This window comes from Ascaphus truei, chromosome 9 (assembly GCF_040206685.1).
Source record: "Ascaphus truei isolate aAscTru1 chromosome 9, aAscTru1.hap1, whole genome shotgun sequence".
NCBI lineage: Eukaryota > Metazoa > Chordata > Amphibia > Anura > Ascaphidae > Ascaphus > Ascaphus truei.
In genome coordinates, this window is record NC_134491.1 from 53,689,064 (window position 1) to 53,711,144 (window position 22,081).

A 22,081-nucleotide genomic window follows, 5' to 3' on the forward strand; every position below is an offset into this window, starting at 1 on the left:
GTGGCGGATTTCACATATTGCCGCCCGATATGGAGTAGCATGTAAAATGCACATTAAAAATAAGAATTTTAGGACCTTTGGTGGATCTGACACTGAAGTATGTGAACTGGCCCAAATATTAAAGGCTATAACTACTACTCCTCATTAATCATTTTGTAAAAGTTCTTCCTGCCTTGCAGTTACTGTTCATTTTTTCACTTGCATATCTGTAGGAGTTATCATTTGAATTGGTGTTTTCTGATGCTCCATGAATACAACAGATGTTTCCCTTACCCTCCACTTGAACAGCATCCTTCCCTCAATCTTTCAGAGTTGAAGGGGAAGAGTGGTTGACGGATCGCGCTCATTTACAGAACCTTATTTACGTGGTGCTATATGGAGAATTTTCCAGGCACAATGAAAAGCTTACAGTAAAATGTTGGTGTCAATGGAATCAGTGCGACAAAATTACTTGACCAACACACCGGGTTTAGACCGTGACCGTGATGTAAGCTCTCCATAGTTCCTTCATAAATGTCAGCAGTCAGCTAGCTAGCTGGCTGTCTGCTCATGTCGCCCTCCTAACAGAGCAGCTTCTGTGCAGACTTGCTGAACGATTCCAGCCTAACCCACCTTGAAAGCTTTTTCCAAGACCAATTTGGCTCTGCTTTAAAGCCAGGGTTTGTGGTGCTGGTTTAATGATCCAAAGCATGAGACATGAAGGTAAATACTATAATAAAGGGATTGTGTGCGTTGCTTGGGCAGGTGTTATAGCTTAGGATGGAAGTCAATACTAGATCTTTTGTAAGGAGAGAAGAAGAAAAAACGCCCAGGCAAAAAAAATAATCTGGTCTTGATCTTTGCATGTTTTGCTCTAAACATTTAGCTTGGGGTCATGTTTATTTCCTCTCTCTCACAGCAGTGAGCACTCTGGAGAACGTGAACATTGTTCTCTGTAATGCGCAGAGTACTCCACCCATCTTCAGCTTTCCTGTTGATGTTTTAGTGTTTGGGCTCATAGTGCTATAGCTTATGCCAGGTGTGACCGTCTTTGGTTTCTAGCTATTGTGATTACTGGTAACCGTGGTGTTTTCTAGGTGCTTTATCATGCACTCACGCTTTAGGGGTCAGGTATTCTTTGTTCTCTGTAAATTGTTTGATTTTTAGCTCCAGTGACCTCCCTCCCCATCGATTTTTGTGGAGAAGGCTAATGATTTACCTTTGCCAGTACTTGCGAAGAAAAACCAGAGGGCTGCGGGGACATCCAATCACAAAGCTGCAATGTCTTCTCTCAATGATGTCTGTGCATTTTATTGGCTGCCAGAATGAGGCTGACCCCAGTGGCCATCATGTTTCTCTCGGACATCGAATTCTAAAGGGGGGGGGGGTGGTCCCTTAGCCGGCGGTGCTACGATTCAGCTCTGGGGAACCCCTAGTTTTGAGGATTTTTTTTTTTTGGTTTTTTTAAACAAAAAATTTGTAGCTTTGCTGCTTTAAAAGTGAGATGTCAATTTCAAATCGAAATTGTTACCAGTGGTCCATTTATTTATTTTTTACTTTTACGTCCAGAGTTAAATTCAAAGGCACATTGTTTGCTGCAATTCCTTAACCCAGGCTTTCTTAACTCCAGTCCTCAAGACCCCCCATCCCCTAATCAGCTCACAGGCCAGATTTTAAGGCTATCCCTGCTTCAGCACAATCAAAGAGCCTGCTTCAGCGCAGGTGGCTCAGTCTTCAACTGATTGAGGGATATCCTGAAAACCCGACTCGTTGTGTGTGTGTGTTGGGCAGAAGGGGGGGATCCTGAGGACTGGAGTTGAGCACTTCTGCCTTATCCCTTTTACTAGCGAGTACAAATCTCTATATGAAGAGAAGAGAGCAGCACTTTGTCAAGACAAAGGTCTAAGTAATTGTCTTCAATACATTGTCATTTTTGATTAGTCCTCTGGAGTGCAGCTCTTCATATATAGGAGATGTGTACTTGCTATTCACGGCGTTCGGCGTCGACCCGAGGTATTTTTTTTTTTTTTTTTGCAACACCATGTCCAGAGTGTTTCTTATCTTCTCCCATCTACTTCACCCTTTTACTGACCAAGGGGTTTTTGCAATGCATTGCATTCAGGCCGTATATAATATCATTTCCATGATGGGGTTTTATTGTGATATTTTCGGTGTTGGGTTTAATAGCTTTTCAAGTTTATGTCCAAAAATCTATCTTCAATTCTGAGTTATTAAAATAGTTTAATAAGAGATGCAAAATGGGCCACTAAAATATTTTGCCCACAAATCTCATTAGTTTGTGTCCAATAATATTAACCGCTTTGGCACTATTCCGCAGATTTGTAACTGCACTAGGTAAGTACCCTGGCAGGCTGACGCACAGAATGAGGGTTATTTTGTGTTGATCTTTTCTTTGGGTGGTGAATATTAATGAGGAGTTAGTTTTACAACCCTGTGATACTGTGAATATATTCAATCGTCTTGTTTGATCCAAACAAATTTCCTGCAATCATTTCCTGACCTGCATTTAACCTGTGTTCTTACATTACGCTATACTGTACATAGCTAATCAGATTTTAGTTCATAAGTGATGTTTAATATGACCGAATAACGCTGGTCTTTAGGATTATGTTGGTCCTTTATTTATTGAAATATGCGTATTATCTGTTTGCACATACAGCTTGTATTCAGAAAGCTGCAACCTTGAACAATTCTTTCAAAATAAAAGCAAATTAAAGTTGGAAACCTGGATATTCTTTAGTCTCTTACTCAGTTGATTTTTTTGGCAAGCTAACAGACTCCAACTGTATCATTAATGTTTTGAAAAGCGTTTTCCACCTCTACCTACATATACGGCTGAACTGAAACAAAGGCTCTTTTTAAATACTTGGGCATGTCTCCAGAGATAGCTGCAAAAGAGTAAAATATTGTCTTCACTCAATTATTAGTAATGCAGTCTGTGATTTCTTGCTGACCCAGCAAATCAAATAACTGAATGAATAAGCTTGTGTGTAGTATCAGGTACACTGGTGAGCCTTGTGAGTTAAAATTCTCATTTCACCCTACACAACCCTCCCCCCAGAGTTTTTTTCATTAGGATTACATAAAGCACAAAGTCTTGTAGATTATTCATAAACCTACTTAAATGTTCAAGATCAGTGGTTTGCTTCCTCCCCCCACCCCCCCCCTTCCCCTACAAGGAGCCTCTGTTTATGCGATCCAGTTCTGGCCAAACCTTTATTGGTCTATAGATGGATAAGTTGGAGTCCAAAATGCTTAATTTTTACTACATTTACGATCCTGTTCACAACCCAAATTGTAAATGCCTAGTTTTCTAGTATTGAATTTTCTAAATGTAAAATAGTTTAGCAGCATTACTCTAAACTCGCTTGATTTTCCCCACATGGAACTTTGAAGGTGAATCGGAACCACCTCAGAATCAGAACCACCTCTGTGGGCACACAGCACATGTCTACTAGTGTTCTGCATGTATGTTTCTGATTTCTACACTTAGCGTAACACAGCATTAGATTAAATATTTATTGCATTCCCTTGTCACTAGATGTGTTTTCGCTTCACTAAACAACCAACACCACAATATAAATGTTTGGCAGCATTTCATGATGAGTTCCATAGAAATGACAGTGTTTACTTATTGTAATCGGGGATTTCCGCCCATTTTATGGTGGAACACGTATTTGTTGAGTGCAGGTGTACAAAGGAGCTTTTCAGAAATATTTCTAAAGTGTAACGCAACATGAAATTTTGTAGCCACCAAAACAAAAGCCTTAGTCAAAATGGCCCCATTCCAGCATTTGGCTCAAGTTCAAGATACCTTTTATAAAGTGAGTAATTACACAAGGCACTGCTTTACGATATAGCTATGTTTTTTGTAGTGGTTAATAGTGCTGTACTATATATTAAGCACAAGGACCACCATTTGCTCCAATAGGCTCGAACAGTATTTTTCAAACTTTTGTTTTTTTGGGGGGATTAAGGGACACTATAATTGTATTGAGATTCTGCAGAACTCCAACCCTTTCTTATAGCGTGTCTGAGATCAGATGCATTGTAAGGAACCACAACCCTCTCTAATAGCGCGTCTGAGATCAGATGCATTATAAGGAACCCCAACCCTCTCTAAAACCGAACAAGACCGTAACAATGGTATTTGGGACCAAGGCTACGTTTCGAAATCTACCGATGACTGAGCTGCAGATCAGAACCAATTCTAACACCGTTCTAGTCCCTATTACTTGTTTTAAATAAGCGGGCATGTGGTTGACTCCCATTTAACATTTAGGTTTAACATTGATACCTTGACATCCAAAACCTATGCCAAACTAGGTGTACTTTATACTGGAAGAACAAATCCTCCCTAAGCCCGCTGGTCAGAAAGTGCATTGCACAACAGATGCCAATTGTAGACTATGGGGACATATATATTTCAGTACCCCAAACTCACCTTAGCACACTAAAAACCCTCTACAACTCAATATGCCGCTTTGTTCTACAAAATAACTACAACACACATCACTGCCAAATGCTCAAAGAACTAGATTGGCCATCACATGAGTCTTGGCGCATAGTTTATTTTTCCTGTATTGCATTCAAATACTTTCTGGGCAAGCTACCCGTCTATCTGAACAAGCTCCTCACCCCTAGCACATGCAGCACTTATCACCTGAAATCTGACTCCAAAAGACTGTTCAGTGTCCCAAGGCGCAACAAAGAATCCAGCCGCTCCTCCTTCTCTTACTGTGCACCTCACACCTGGAATAATCTACCGGAGACTCTCAAAGCCGCCACCAGTCTAAGTTCTTTCAAAACTAAAGCTGTCTCACATTTTAATCTGGTCTGTAACTGTTACAGAGACCCATAACATATAACATATATTATCTCTAACTGTTCATGCAATGTCTTTAAATATAACGTATAACCTCTGTTCATGTAATGTAATCATGTATTGTCATCATAACTCTGTGCCCAGGACTTACTTGAAAACGAGAGGTAACTCTTAATGTATTGCGTTCTGGTAAAACATTTTATAAATAAAATGCATTGTAAGGAACCCACCTAGTGTGCTTGAGATCAGATGCATTGTAAGGAACCCCCACCCTCTCTAATAGCGCGTCTGAGATCCGATGTATTGTAAGGAACCCCAACCCTCTCTAATAGCGCGTCTGAGATCAGATGTATTGTAAGGAACCTCAAACCTCTCTAATAGCGCGTCTGAGATCCGATGTATTGTAAGGAACCCCAACCCTCTCTAATAGCGCGTCTGAGATCAGATGTATTGTAAGTAACCTCAAACCTCTCTAATAGCGCGTCTGAGATCCGATGTATTGTAAGGAACCCCAACCCTCTCTAATAGCGTGTCTGAGATCAGATACATTGTAAGGAACCCCAACCCCCTCAAATAGTGCGTCTGAGATCAAATGCATTGCAAACATTAACCCTTTTGCTGGGACCTACATACTATACTTAGAATTTATAATAACTTTATTTCATATAGCGCTTTTCTATATGGGACACACAGCGCGCTACAATTACAGTATAGCGTACGGTATACGCAGCGCATTGGAATTTTACAGAGACCTGCCCCGATGAGCTTACAATCTGTTTTTGGTGACTAGGGAGATAGTGACTTGCCCAAGGTCACAAGGAGAATTGAACCAGGTTCCCCTGATTCAAACTATCATTGTTTACAGAGTCAGTGTCTTTACTCAGTCAGCGTCTTTACTCACTGAGCCGCTCCTCCTTTAGAAAGTGGCAACGCTTGACCTGAGAGATGGAGAACTCTCAAAAGCTAGTCTTCTAATATCCATAATTAGTATGAATAAAACAAGTTTAACCTAATACTGAAGTACTCATTTACTATGCACTATCGCAACTGGACTAATACTGCTATTTCTACTTAATTTATGATGGAACATAAACTAGAAATCAAGGTAAATGCTTTGACGTGGACATTTTTGTTCCACACAACCAAATATGTTACTTTCTCAGAACACCGTTGAGTGTTTCTTGCATTCAGTTGTTATGCATATAAAAAGAGCAACTAATGTAGATAATCTAAATAAACCATTATTGATGGTTTTATTCTACATATTTCTGTGGAATTGTGTATGTAGGGTTACCTTTTAGGTTGGCAATTAAACCCTTCATATCCTCAAACAGAATGCGTTTACAAATGTACTGCTCAGTAATTGTCACTACGTGATGCAAATATCCGTTGATGACCTCCGCCCCCATTCAAATTCTACTTCTACTAATGTACTGAACAAGTTGTTTGTGAAACATAGAGAATTTTAACCTGCCGGCACCAGAATGGGGGATTCCAACACCCTTCATTCATTTCCTACAGGACTCCCTGGATCCCTCGTTAAAATGACCCATTTGCCTCGTTAAAATGACCCATTTGCCAATTTCTTTAGTTTGGGCATTGAATGATGTTCCTAAACAATTCACTGGTATTGTCTTTGGAACCTTTTTTTAGGCCCGTTTCTTTCATCTCTAATGTTAGTCGAACTTGCCTGAGTCTGTCTGTCTGCCTGCCTACTTTGTTCTGAGACGGATTACATTCGGTTAGCCTGCTACTTAACTTGAGTGTAGCCCATATGATATGCTTTAATCTTTAATTCCCTTCATGAAAAGCTTTTAAGGGCAGACCAAGATTATTTGTTGTGCAGGGTTTAACCCTCTCGGTGAGCCCTAGATCCTTTTCGAGAAGAAAATCTGTTTTTTATTGTTTTTTGCAATTCATGTTACAGAATATTACAAATAAAAGGTCTCTAGATAAGCGTAAAGGTTGATTGAGCCTGGGAGTTTGCATTGGATCTTTCCCATGAATTGGAATTAGAATTTAGCAGAAATAATTTGTTAAACCTGTAGTGTTGTTTTTTTTTCATGTTAACCAAACACTCTGGCGAATTGTTATGACCTTTACCTAAAATGTTTTGGGGTGGGACCAATTGTAGAATTACTGGCCATGCAGTTCATTAACCCATGTTTTGCTGAAAGTACTGTGCAATGTGGCAGGCATACATTTATAGGGGTCCATGTTAAAATGGACAAGAAGCAAAAGGTGACAGAGTGTGCATTTGCATGTCATTACCCAGAATCCCTGGGTGTAGTGGAAGTGCTGTATGCTAACAGATAATGGGGAAAGATAGGGTTGCAGATCTGTCTGAGACATGTGAATGTGCCCACAAGCAGTATTTTTATTTGTTGCAGAACTACAGGAAAATTTCCCACTTCTTGTTTACATTTTGGAAATTCGTTATTGTCCTCCACTGTTAGATGTTTGGCTAACGATGGTTTCAAGAGTATCTGAATTTAACGTGACTGGTTAAAGATTATACAAAAATAATTGGACAAAGTGGTAAACCTGTATGTTAATGGTGATTAAAGAAGTTGGTTGAATAGATTATTTTCCCTACATGGTGGTTTCCCTTTAAATATTGCAGTAATCCGCATCTCTCTGCTGCAAAACCGAGCTTAAGGCTACGGCCCCAGTGTTGGCACGTGCACAGCTTAAAACTGCGGTCTGTAGGGAGCGATGGGAGGTGCGGGGGCATGGCCAAAATGGAGGGGGGCGCGGCCATGACATCAGGCACAACACAAAGCTGTCCTCACTCAGCCAATCACTTCGGTCTGTGGCTGAGCTGTAGACGATTGCGATGGGGTGGGGGTGGGAGGGCGTGGCCATGACATCACCCGGCTGGTTCGCCCTCATTGGCTGAACCGACGGCGTGGCCAGAGTTCCGTCGCCAGTTCTGAAGAGAATTTTCTTGTCTTCAGAAAATCTGGCCGTGCATCGTGGCGGCAAATTGCGCGCCAAGGCAGCTAGTGGGCCCGGCCCCATTGAGTGGCGGTTCTTGTTTTTGCAGCGCACGCTGCAGCATGTACTGGGGACCTAGCCTAAATTGTGCTGCAGTCACACAGCTTTGTGCTGGGACTGAACTGCTATCTTTGACCTTTATTGTCAACTGTGATGGCAGAGAATGATCTATATCTGATCTTGGGGAAATGGAACATTCTCCACTGCTTCCTTACTGATAGAGTGGGAAATGATATAGCGAAGTAATTAGAGGAAGGGAAATGATCAAGGATTATGTTATTACAAAGTGCATGGGTGACCTTCCTTGTAGGAAACATCAGGGAGAAGCATTGTAGGGGGTTAGACCTAGTACAAATCAAGATAAGGTATTGCTTCTTGATAAGGTTGGGTAAACCTTTTGGAAAGACAAAAAGGCCTCTCTTGCCATTGTTATTTGCCACCAGTCATTGAATGCAAATGTTTTTTGTAGGATAGCTAACCAACTAATGACCATGTTTAAATTGCACCTATTGTGTGCAAATCAAAATCCCAAACACTCATTGCGGGTGTGTCAAGTGATTCAACTTTTTTCTGTCTGTCAAAATTGTGCAGTTGAGGTTCTTTGTTTTGTAAGATTTTATAACAAACTGAAGTAAAAGGGCAATTCTACTGCTGCAAACCCCCCCTCTGGAGAGAGGCGATACCCCATGGTTGAAACCTTGGACAACTTAGTACGAGACCCCAGTTCGATGACCACTCTGTGTGACCTTGGGAAACTCTCTCTCTACCTCTCTCTACCTCTCGCTGCAGTAGACGCAAAAAGATTGGATCCTGTTGAGTCTTTTGGTTCCCCTGCCTTCTCTCTATCGGATTGTATGTGCTAACAGTGCTATAAAGGAATACATTGGTTTTAAAACTCGTGTGCTGCTATAATATTATACCAGCTTGGCCAACCATTTTGACTTGTTTATAGCACTCTTTCTCCCTAGATTTGTGATCATTGTTCACACAATCCATTCCCTTTACTTTGCAGTGATTCCTAATGTGGCAGAGGGAGTAAAATATCCTTATTTGACTAGGGATTTTGCAGAATTTTCAGTGTTTTTGTTTTGTTTTGCTGAGTAAATGCCCCACAGAGCCAATTGTTTCCTGCAAATAAACCTCATCAGAAACATGGCAACACTCCCTATTAGTTTGTAGAGTCTATTCACTGTATGAACTTTTTAACTGCTGATAAATCTGTCACTGTGCCAAACCACTTTATACAACATTAACGCCATGCAGTGCTGGATAGGCCTACAGTAAATTGATTGCAAAATGTTATATGTTGTAGGAGCCTCCCCCTAAGTTGATACTTTGTAGCCATGTTGCTGGTCTTCTGTTCACACTATGATTGATTTTAGTTTTATTTTACTTTTCACGTTTTGCCTCATTGCACATTTGAAGCGTTTTATATAGAAATCCTTTTAATGTTTGCCTGCACTGGGAATATATGGGAAACCATGCAGGAAATAAGTAAATAGTAGAAATGTTAGTATATCTTGCTAAAATTCAGAAAATAAACTTAACCGACTTGGTGTCTAAATTAGTGGGGAGCAGAGCAAGTTTAGGGTGCAATATTCCCCCAATATGACTGATTTTGAAAGTGAGCTCAATATGATGGACTGTAAATTAAATTCAGTCTCTTTTTGTTTTTTTTTTTTAAAAGGCCCAAAGCCTGCAGTAGAGTGTTCACATGGCAACTCCTTCTGTTGATTCACACTTTCCCCACTCTATTTGGCAGCACAGACCATGCAGGCTACAAATGATGTTATCGTGGGGGAGAGGCGAGTCTTCTCAGATACGATTCTATTCTACTAATGTCACTTGGTGAGAGAGGATTAGCAGCCGTATTAATTTAGGTTTTGGACTAATATTGTAGGAATACAATGCACAGTTAAAATATAAAAAAAAATCAGATATGTGATTAGGGAAAAAATAAAGGTGAAAGCCGACATCCTGTTTCGTGGAGACATTTTTAGCAAATGAAAAATAAATATGCAGGGGGTACTGCTCCTTGAAATTGTATCTAACTAGATCAGAGGTGGCCTACTCCAGGGCCACCAAGAGGTCAGGTTTTAAGGATATCCCTGCTTCAGCACAGATGGCTTAGTCCAGGGGTGAGCAAACTTTTTATGCCGAGCCCCCCTTTTTATCCATGAAATTTCTCGGGCCCCCCCTGCCTGATGTAATCAAAATCCCATTTAAAAAAAACCTTTATTAAACGGTATACAATGTAAATACAAATGTCTAAGGCCGCGCATATAGTGCCCACGACGGCGACGCTAGCGAAAGTTGTATTTCGCTTTGCGGCGGCGGCGTGGGCGACCAGGCCATTGATTGGTTCAGGGGCTGTCACATGAGACGACAGCCCCTAAAAAATCAAATATTGCCGGCTTCAAAAAATTGCGTCGCCACGTCACACTTACTATAAGCGCACGAGGCAGCGGCGACAATGCATTTGTTTTCGGGCGACGTCGCGTCGCCGGCACTAAGCGCAGCCTAAATACTTACATACTTCAACAGCTCGCTCTTGCAAAATTAGGCTGCGTCCACGCTGCCGCGGAGAGCAGTGACATCACCAACTATCCAAGCATGAGCGCAGGGTGTCCTGCATAATTTTGCAAGCACGAGCGGGGAAGTTTTTTTTATTATTATTTCTGTACATTCATAGTATGATTGATACAGTGGCAGCCGACCCTTCCACTTGCAGAGGATCGCAGCGAAGCAGGTTCCCAGCGGAGGAGGAAAACAGCACACACACACACACACACACACACACACACACACACACACACACACACACACACACACACACACACACACACACACACACACACACACACACACACACACACACACACACACACACACACACACACACACACACACACACACACCTCTGGTGGGGGGAGGGAGTAACTATACTTGCTCAGTTCCCCCCATGTGCTGCTGAAAATGGGCGGGTAACAGACAGGAGGAGGAGGGCTTGTCTGTTTGCAGGGAAGGCCCCGCAGCAAGGCCCCGCCCCCTCTGCAAGACAGAGCAGGGAAGCAGCCTCTGCACGGAGCTTCTGGCCGCCCGTGCACAGCTCTGCCCGCCCCCAGGTTTCCCCGCACGCAGCCCGTGCCCCCCCTACATAATCTTGCGCCCCCCAGTTTGCGCACCGCTGGCTTAGTCAATGACCTGAGCCATTGATTGCGCCACCTGTTCTGAAACAGGGATATCCATAAATCCTGGCCTGTTGCTGGCCCTGGAGTTGGCCACCTCTGAACTAGAGGGACTTTGTGGCTCCAGTATGCTTCTGTATGTATTTGTTGGACTTTAAAGCTTATTTTCAAGGGAAAGTAAACGCATGTAGCCCATGAAGATGAGCGCTTTAAAAGGACCATCCCACTAGTACGGAAGTGAACTAATCCCTGGTATATATTTAAACGGTCTCATCTGGGTAATTGGTACTTAACCAAAATCTGACACGTATAAGTATTTTTAATGTGTTAAACTTGGGAGGGGTGTGATTTCCTCTGGCTGCCCCCCTTTTTCGTGTCACTGTGTGATCAGGAAGCGCTTGTACAGCCAGAGTCCCGTCCCCCACCTTCAATTAACTTTATTGGTTCTCCGATAAGGACAGGGTGGGCCAAAGGTATGCAGAACACTTAATTGACAAACGCTTCCCCATTCAGAGGCACTTAAGAAATTCATCTTGTAACTAATTTCCCAAACAATGAAAGCAGCCAAACTGTTGCTACTAGCACATTTGTTTAGGGCAGTGTTTTTCAACAGAGGTTCCATGGAACTGTTGGGTTCCCTGCAATTTTCAGGTCATTTAAAGGAGCAATCCAAGCAATATCCTACATGTGTTTTTTTCTTTTGTTTGTTTTTTAAATAAATCAGTTTTGTAGTATTAGATAATTTTACTACCTTCTTTTCTTAATTTAAAAATGCAACTTTTAATGCCATTTTAATTAGTTGTAATATGCTGAGCATCTTTTGATTTCTATTAGTTTTTAGCACATGACCCCAGCAGTGCAAGATATTTACAACACTTTCCTGTGTGATAATTTGTTGCTACTTTAATCCCAGCAGTTTGAGCTGCAAACTGTAACAATAGATTGTATACCTTGGTAATAGAATACATTGTAGCTGCCGAGTTACACTGACTGAAGGATTGATTTGAAACTGAAAGGCAGCCATTTAGTGAACCCTGGGAAGCAGGATTCTGCTGATATGATCACGGGAGAAATGATTGATTGGCAGCTTAGGTAATTCGTTTTCAATAAATGTAATCAAGGGCTGCATATGTTAAAATAAAAAAATATTTTTTTAAGCTGCTTAGATTGCCTTTTTAAAATTGTACCAAATACATAAGAATTTACAATGCATCTGATCTCAGACGCGCTATTAGAGGGTGTCAGGGTTATGCAGAATCTCACAATATAATTATAGGGTTCTTTAAACAAAAAAGGGTTGCAAGCCACTGGTATAGAGCAAGCCAGTTAGACTGTTAAAAGTATGTTTTCTGTCTGACTATGCAGGATTGCACCTTTTCAATCTATCAGTCCCAGAAGGACCAGCAACGGCCTAAAAAGGTTTGAAATGATAGTTTGTTGGCTAGTATCAGTGGTTAGAACGCTGTGATTTCAAGTATAAGATGTTGTTTTCAATATGTAACCTCCCAAATTTGGTAGCGCTTCCTGTATAATACCTGAAGTCAATGGATTGCTGTAAACAGATGTTTTACATATAGACCTTGTTTTATTGGTGTTGGATTGTGGTGTTTCTCAATGCTCACCTCAGATCTGTCACAGGGGATTATCCTTTAAAAGCGTGTCTTTTCTATATTTAGTTTATATGAGCAAAAGAGAGCGGGAACAAATGCTATTTAAAAAAATAAATAAAAATCGCTGACATGCTAATAATACAAGCTGATTTCCGTATTTAAAAATGACCACAAAAGAGAACTGAGAAATACTTGCATGTATGGATTAGTGGGGCCTGCTTTTGTAAGTGATTGTAAACGTCTTGCATGCAAGTAAGATACACCCTATCTGTGCTTGCTTTTTTCTTTTGTTTGCAGCTTTCCTACAAAGTACATTTCCTTTATTATCCCCATCAGACTTTGGGCTGGAAACTTTTCCACCCGGCACTGCAGCCTGATGGTTTCATGTGGAGTTCTGCCACGAGGACTGTGTTCTCCATAATTGAACCTGATTATACAGGGGAGCAGTATGTCTCATCACTGCATGTTCAGCTTCTCTGAGCGGTAGAAATCACTCTGCTTCACACTGATCCTTTTATTAACAAAACCCAGTTAGAGATCACATCTCATATCTAGTACACATGAAGAAGTGGTGTTACCCTCAAGACCGTGTACATGATGTTCAGAAAGAGAGAGCTAGCTTTAGGGAGCCGTGAAACAGGCACTGCTTAGGGGGCTCCCATCCCTCACTTATCCCTCTCCCCAAGAGCTTTGCAATATGCTGCGTGGCCTCACTACTGAGCAGGTTTAAATGATATTCAAGACCTTTTCATGAATACTATAAACAGACAAATTAAAATATAAACTTGTTTAGGATACCAAAAAACGTACCAGCGATCCTGGATGGAGACCGCGAGTTGCTGCAAAATTAAAACCGGAAAGACACTGGCCTGCGTGAAACCCCGCTGAGCATTTGTAGCAGACGAGTTTCCATACAACATCTACTTTGCAGGGCGCTTGCCCCCACATTCAGCTGGTTACACACTGCAGGCTCTGATAGAGATGTACAGTCAGCTCTACATGGCTTATTTATACTCAAACTTGTTGTCTAGACTATTTGATCACATCTCATATATTTAAAAAATAAATAAATAGAGAGCGAGAGAGCAGGGTGGCATGTTCAGGGGCAGAAGACGAACCTTGAGTTAAACTCGAGGAGGAGATTAAAGTTATTAGCTTTTGTTAAAGCAGCAATTATTTAGTGCACGGATTCCCGACTCCAATCCTCATGAGCGCCCAACAGGTCCGATTTTAAGGATATCCCTGCTTCAGCACGACAGCCACTGATTGAGCCATCTGTGCTGAAGAAGGGATATCCTGAAAACCTGACCTTGTTGGGAGGGGGGTGTGGGGGGCCTTGAGGATTGGATTTGAGAACCCCTGCCTCATTGGCTCACCATTATGTTTTGGTATTTGATGTTGTGGTGGTTATCCCAGGCCGGGCACATGTTTAGTACATTGTGTGTGTGTATAGAATAAAGATTACATTCTGATAATGAAGAGACCTTTTAAATTCGCTTAACGGAACACATTGCCACCTCGCCTTCGCAAGTGTTCCGCGCCATTCAAATCCACGGAGCCGACATATTCCAAGGCGCGAGGAAGACTGCGTCACCACATCATTAAAAAATATGACTTCTGTTTCCAATATGCATCTTGTTGTTTTATGTTCTATTAATGCGTTATAAGTGTACACCGGCAGTTCATATGGAGTCTAGATAATGTTATTCCGTGCAGAGCTGTTGGCAGGGAAGGGGTTATTTTTGCTCATGGACATGGAGCCTCTGAATAATGATTCCTACCATACACGGCAGCTTGTGAAAGTTTAATTTGAGAGATGCAGTGATTGATGACACCAGTTTGCAAGCTTCCTGGTTGTGGAGCTGTTTACTGTCTGGTCCATGGCGTGACTGGGCAGTGTCTGTGTAATGTCTTTCTGAAAGGAGTGGACCAATTATGATTCATATGCCAAAATTGCCCAAGCACCCCACCACCTTCTCGAGTAATCAGACATTTTGCTCGGTTTCCTCAGCAGTGACACTCGGCTGCTTTTAAACTGCACTCCTTTTACCGTGTCTCATAAAAACCTTTACTATTATGACCAGTCATAGTTTTGCAACAGTAACATGTACAGTGTTAAATGCAGCGTTGCGTTTATTTATGGGATCTCATTGCCGCTTACAAATCCTGAGGTGCAGCCGAGACGCAAGAGGGTTTGTGTACTAATTATTTCATCAAAAAGGGAACGTGAACTTTTATATTCATCATTTTTAATAGAAGGACATTCGGGGGATTTTAGAGGAGACTCCCAGTGCTGATTTCTGGGTCATTTTCCACCGAAGTTGCAGTCTAGGCTGGTTTCGGGCCAAAATCCCTATTGAGGGGTATGTGGATTTGTGACGAAAATGCCCTAACGGCTCTCTTCAGTGGATTTAGAATAAGTGCCTCCATCCATCTCTCTTGTATATGGTCTTCTCTGTATTGTACATTGTATGCTTGTGCTGTTTAGATCAATGTTTTAACAAACTAAAATAAATATAGTGGGCGACAAACGTGATGTGTAGTCCCTTTTACATCTCTTTTACTGGCTGTCTCATAAACGAGCGTACTGGACTCTTTTGTTCCAGATTTTAAATATTACTCTGATAAACCATTTCATTGTCTACTCTAATCTGTAATTACATTCACAATGCAGCCCTGCTGCCCATTAGAGAATACTGTTGCAGATTAAAGCGTTATTTGCTGTTGGTGCATCATAATTTGTCTGGAAGATATTGAGCTAAATCCTATTTAAATGGACAACTGCTGGCATGCTTTATGTCCCAGGTTCACTGAAGGCTTCTTGTGCTTGTTCTGCATCCCATTATGAGCGGCTTCCTATGGCGTTGTTGGGATGAGCTCATTATTGCTCTGAGTCATTCCGCTCTTATGCTTATGAAATATGGGAGTGATTTTATTTAATTGTTGAATGGGTAGCTTGTATTCCCTGCTTTAATAATTTTGGCCATGCAATTAATTGCCGAGGGATCCATGTGCAGCACTGGCTTGTTTCATCTCTCAAGTATTAGGCATGTTTCCTGTTATTCTCCTGGCCCTGTTTTGAGATTGAGACGTCTCTATTGGGTGGGCTCAAAGTCATACACCTCAGCGCCTGAAAATGGAACCAGTGTTTTTAATTAAAGTATTTTCTTGTTAGCGGTCCAATTATTTAGACCTCTTGATCTCTGCTGGGAGTGAACACAGATTGTCCTGTTTTTGCAGCCAGTGCCTGTGAAAGGCTTCCCCCGCAATGAGAGGTAGGACACTGGCAAACGTTTAAAAAACAAACAAAAAAAAAAGAATGATTCGAAGCTTCCCTCCCAATAGGGCCTCTGCATCATCCTTGGTTCATTTACCACTGTGCAACTTCCACTTCACTTGTGCTGATGTGGGATTTCACTGCACAATGGACTGGTGGGCAGGCTTCATTTTAACCCATTTTCTGCTCTAAGCCAGCAAAGCATTGATTTCTGCCTCTGAACAACCACACAGAGCCCTGAAATGAACTCGTAAACCAGATCACAGGTAGTCTGAGGCTGGCTAAAAAAAAGATGTACAAATATCACGTTCCTGTATTTCTACCCCTTTCCCTTGAGATGGGTAACACTTATGATAAGGGTCGTACTAGCAAATTGTAATGTGTTAATTAGTTCATCTTCTCTTATTGTTACAGTATTTTTACGCTACTTTTATTTGTCCCTTTCTGCAATTTGCTGCAGAATAGTTTATTGCTTTATAAATACATGTATGTACCATTTTGTTTCGCACCAAGAATGTATGCAGTTCTTTACAAAATTACCATACAAGGCACTTTAATTACAAACAATGGGGAGAATGACAACATAAGGCAATGGGAGAGCCTCCTTCAAAGAGCTTACAATCTAAATGATACATATAGTGGTTTGTATATGCAAACCTTATTGAGCCTCTTCCTGTTCCACTCCTGTAACAGTCTTAACATTCCGAGGTGTGCAAGATTGCAAACGTGGACTATATACTGGACAATGATTTCTGCCCCTCCTGAGCACTAGGTGCAGGAGCTGTTACTCTTGCAAACAGTATGGGCACCAGTCCATTACATTGGGATTCCAATGTGAACAGGGATCTTTTGTTTACATGACGTCAAAACCTCCCCTTGTAGGAAAGTGATCCAGCCACAGACACTTTTGGTGGCTAAGAAATGCCTGACTGAACCGAGGCACTGTATGTTCCCAGTCATTCTGTATACAATAACGATGTTTCTTTTGCATCAACTAAACATATTCTAGCGTAAAACATCACTTGGACTATTAAAGACAGTGTAGTGACTGCATACAGCAGAGCTAACATATAAAATAAAGATTAGTTGAGCTTTGACCATTGAATTTACATCCACGCTTTGCAGCACGCAACTATGGTGTGCTGAAACTTCACATGAAACTGTAAATAATCCCTGTGGCGCGTTTCAGAGACACAAATATGCAAATGCCGGTTTTAATATGTACATTTTAATATGCATTTTCATAGCACGAAATTATCAGTCTGCATCCACCAAAGACAATTGTTGGGCAACAAGCCCATTTCTCACCAGGAATATTTATCATTAGATGATGAAACAAGAAACAGCAATTTATCATGTAGGCTTAACTTGTTAGTATACGGACAGGCGGTTCACTCCCTAGAATGTAATTACGAATTTTTTAAAAAGCCTTAAAGGTTCATTCAAACACAGATCGGACTCGGTAGCAGACAATTAAACATTACCTGTCCACCTTCTTGATCCATCTTAAAAAAATAAGTGTGTGTGTGAATTCTAATCATTAGTGGGACACTCATCTAATTCCTAAATGTAGGTCTGTACACTTAAATCATTCTGTTGGATTAAAGCTATGTTCAGTCCATATGAATAAATAAGCATGCCTAGCTCGGTCAAAGTCTACATGCTCGGTCTACTTTACATTTATGGAATTTTATGTTTCATCCTGGAATAATACAATAAGATTTTTTTCTCCTATTTTTGCTAATAACGCCATTTGCGGTCAAAGAAGTAGTCGAAATAGCTTTTGAAGCGCTGCTTCGGAAATAGACACTTTGGGTAGGCTTTACTGTCCCGAGTCTGGACCCATAAGATTTATTATCACAACCCGAATAGGTAGATGGAGTAACCAAGAGAGTTCCAGATAGGTGGGGGTGTCCTTATGGAAGGCCTCCAAACTGTTTCTGGGAATACACAAAAACAAAAGCCACACCAATTGCGCAGTATGAAAGGCAAGGACCCCTATCTAGAGCATATGAACCTTACTTACAAGATATTATCTTGCTCGTACAGGGGAGAGAATCGGTACTTGTGCCACGTCTTCACCCCGGTTTTCCACGGACCCCACATGGTCTGACGAGATTGTTCCCCTTATGATGGTGGTTGGGCTCACGGACACACCAATAACAGCGATACCGAATGATAAGGGAAATAGGACACAGCCTGGTGTAATACGTAACTACACTTTAATAAAAATAAAAATCAACAAACTACCCACACTTACAATAAGTATGGGATAGCGATACAACTCACGAATGCCGTCCGCAACCTGCTTCCAACTCGATAGGGACGGAGATCGACCAGCTATCAAGAGCACCCGCGGCTCGCCGAAAGATGACGTCCGCAGCACGAGTCACTTCTCCGGCATCGGGCGGCTACAGTGGCTGGACGGCACGCACAAAACTAAGCTCTTCCCAGGAGGAGGAGCTTAGTTTTGTGCGTGCCGTCCAGCCACTGTAGCCGCCCGATGCCGGAGAAGTGACTCGTGCTGCTGACGTCATCTTTCGGCGAGCCGCGGGTGCTCTTGATAGCTGGTCGATCTCCGTCCCTATCGAGTTGGAAGCAGGTTGCGGACGGCATTCGTGAGTTGTATCGCTATCCCATACTTATTGTAAGTGTGGGTAGTTTGTTGATTTTTATTTTTATTAAAGTGTAGTTACGTATTACACCAGGCTGTGCCCTATTTCCCTTATCATTCGGTATCGCTGTTATTGGTGTGTCCGTGAGCCCAACCACCATCATACGGGGAACAATCTCGTCAGACCATGTGGGGTCCGTGGAAAACCGGGGTGAAGACGTGGCACAAGTACCGATTCTCTCCCCTGTACGAGCAAGATAATATCTTGTAAGTAAGGTTCATATGCTCTAGATAGGGGTCCTTGCCTTTCATACTGCGCAATTGGTGTGTCTTTTGTTTTTGTGTATTCCCAGAAACAGTTTGGAGGCCTTCCATAAGGACACCCCCACCTATCTGGAACTCTCTTGGTTACTCCATCTACCTATTCGGATTGTCTCATATTCCAGACTGTCTTTTGGACTATGGTATCCTGGACACTTTATTCACTAGCGCCGGGGACACTTATTTTGTATGTTTATTTTGTTTAACCGGTTTGGGACTATCTGTTTTATGTAGTTCCCCTTGGCAGCTTTTTTGATTTTTTTATTCACATTATTTATTGTGTTTAGAATTATCACTTATTGTTTTGCACATCACATTGTTGGATTAAGCGCTTGTAGAGAGTTTATTTAGTTAGTTTTTTTGCATTATTATCACAACCGACACTTCGTTTTTACTTGTTTTTTATTTAGATAGGGAACACATTAAGACTTTTCAAAAATGATTTTCAAATACTTAACACCTTTTTTAAGGCATCAACAACCTAGATCAAAGCAATGAACATATTACTGCCACTAGTTCACTCATTGTCCTCGCAAAAGACAGTGGCCCATATTTCCTAAGTGGTGCTATACTGTAAGAACCTTTCTGGCCAGTTTACTTAAATGAGCTGGAAGATGCCATGTTGAATAGCTTGGTAAATATTGTACAGTATGTCTTTATATAGCGCCATTAATGTACATAGCGCTTCACAGTAGTAATACGCGACCTTAATATGGGCCTGTATCATTGGTACACTAAGGGAGTTGCTGTTTTTTACTAGGTTTCTCTACATTTGGGTCTTTATAGCTACTCTAAATCCCTTCTTGATCAGATGGGAAAATGTTGTGAAGCTGTAGCATGCAAGGAAGCCGAGAGATGTGGAGAGCCGGGGGAGGGGGGGGGGGGGGGGGGGGGGGGGTTGCAGGATGTTTCCAAGCAAAGGTACCGAATTTAAAAATGCAACGCAAGATGAATCTACACAATTAAGGCTAGAGCTGGTTTAGTAATATGTGGTAAGCGATGGGTATAAAAGCAATCGTCCATAACATGTCAAACTCTGCTGTCTGCGTAACATTACTTATTTCATACTTCAAATCCAGTTGGGCTCCTTGACTTCCTATCAGATATGTTACTTGACCTCAGTGACCTTCTTCAGGTATTGTATCGGCTTATACCAATATTGTGTTATCCAGCTTTATCAGTGCCAGCAGGGTATGGTGAATGCTTGGCTATTTAAGAAATGTCTGCGGGAAGGATAGTGCCGCTGCAGTAGCTTGGCTCCTAATACTTACTAGGACTCGGAGATGAACACCTTACAAATTACATGCCATGAACCTCCCATTGGGGTACCTGCCAGTAGGACATGAGTAGGCTCTGGTTACTATTTAGAGCACGCAGGGGCTGACATGTGACGGCAGCTTCCTGATATAAAGATCTAATGTTTTGAGGATGAAAGGGCTGCCTTTGGGGTATCAAGGTCTTAAGGTGCATGGGTTAGGGGGGCTTTGCTGCTGCGTTTTCCCGGTTTCTTTTTGACTTTCTTCTCCCACTGTCTGAGCAGCTGTAGCTCCTGCCCATCTGTGCACACGGTCTAGCTCAAACCGTCAGAGGTATTTACAAACCTGAATCATCATTTCCTGTTCCGATTTTTGTTTTCCTACTCTTTGATTTGACATCACTGTTTCACTTTGCTACAGCTCTAGAATATAATGTAATCCCTTGTCTCGCAGAAGCACCTCCGGCAGTGAAGAGGGTAAATTTAAACTCCTCTCTTTTGTCCGTGCAGACTAGACAAGAAGTTGGTTATCCATGACAGCTTGCTGTGGATATATCCTCAGTATGTGGCTATATCCTCAGTCCCACAAAGCATGTACTCACTACCAGGTGCAGGGTGGGCTCGTCTGGCTAACAGAGCGTTTGATTCACTACTGAATCAAGATGACCAATGACTCAGTCATTGTTATACACAAACTTTCTGGACCACAACTTCCTTTCTTTGGATTATTGTTTTAATCTTAAACACCGCCAGCACATTTACAGTGTAAGTATATTAAATTAAATGAACCACCGGGAATTACTGATAACTGCAGTGACTAGACTTACACTTTTACTAAATGGGCTGTAGTTTTCAATGCTCCCATGCTGTTCAAACGCTTCCAGAAATAGTTTTACAGTCGAGCAGATGTGGAAAGCAGGAACGTGGTAAACACCGTAAAGAAGGAATTCTAGTTTTCAGTCTTTAGGGAAAACATGTTTTTGGATGTGATCGCTGTAGACACAGAGGTAGCAGAAAGGGGAACAGTCTTGAGCAGATCAAAAGAGAAGGTGTTTTGCTGTAGAAAGATGATATGTACAATGACATTTTTTTTTTTTTTTTTTTTTGGTTTGACCTGAACCAATGTGTTTCTTTTGGGCATATCTGATGTAGAAGTGCAGCCAGCAAGACCACCCTGTTCTAGATGTAATGTATTTTTTGTCATTGGTGTATCTCGCCAGCCCTAAATATGGCCACACAGCTGCCAGGTCATAGCTATAAATGTGCTGGACGGTTTCTTCCTGTCAGCCAATTATTATTCTCATAGACACATTGATGATGAATATTAAGGCCCCCCTGGAAGCAAAAGGGTTAAATAATATCAAAAACGGAGGGCTCGGGTTGTGAGGTGGACATGGTTCAGAATCAATATGATCACACGTTTGTGGAAACTCCCTGGTTCAAACACCAGCCTAAACCAGTGATTCCCAGCACTGGGTTTTTGAGGTGGCTCCAAGGGGTTCGTAAAACAAAATCTGTAATGGGGGTGCCCAGGCAATCTAGCGGGTTTTTGAGCCTACGGGTGGGACTTTGCACTTGATAAGCCCCAAACTGCACCTTTTGTGTGGGTGGTATTACAGCAGGAGCTTCTATGGCCTGGGACCCGCTGCGCCCGGCGGCGCGGGCGGACGCACGAGCGTTCCCCACCAGCAGGGGAATCCTCCCGAGCCGGTCCCAGTCCCCCCTCACGGCACAGCTCACTACACGCTGTGACGCGTCAGCCGCCAGGGGATTAAAGAGAATTGTAATCCCAAGCGGCGACGCGTCACGTGGTGTGGCTGAGAGCCAATGAGGAGAGGAGGGGAGGCTTCGGGGAGCGGGGAGGAGAGTGTGGAGGGAAAGCAGCGTGAGTGCCTGTCTGTGTGTGTGTGTATGTGTGTGCCTGAGTGCGTGAGTGCCTGCCTGCCTGTGTGTGTGTGTGCATGAGTGCCTATCTGTGTGCCTGAGTGTGTGTG

At 42.1% G+C, this 22,081-nt stretch overlaps 1 protein-coding gene across 1 annotated transcript in view; it reads left to right on the plus strand.

Moving 5' to 3' along the window:
• The window catches only part of BRF1 (BRF1 general transcription factor IIIB subunit), a 150,549-nt gene that overhangs the window by 34,434 nt on the left and 94,034 nt on the right, over window positions 1–22,081 (plus strand). Inside the window, exon 4 of the mRNA XM_075614901.1 lies at window positions 19,936–19,967. Within this exon, the coding sequence (XP_075471016.1) occupies window positions 19,936–19,967 (32 nt within the window). The remainder of the gene's footprint in view (window positions 1–19,935; window positions 19,968–22,081) is intronic.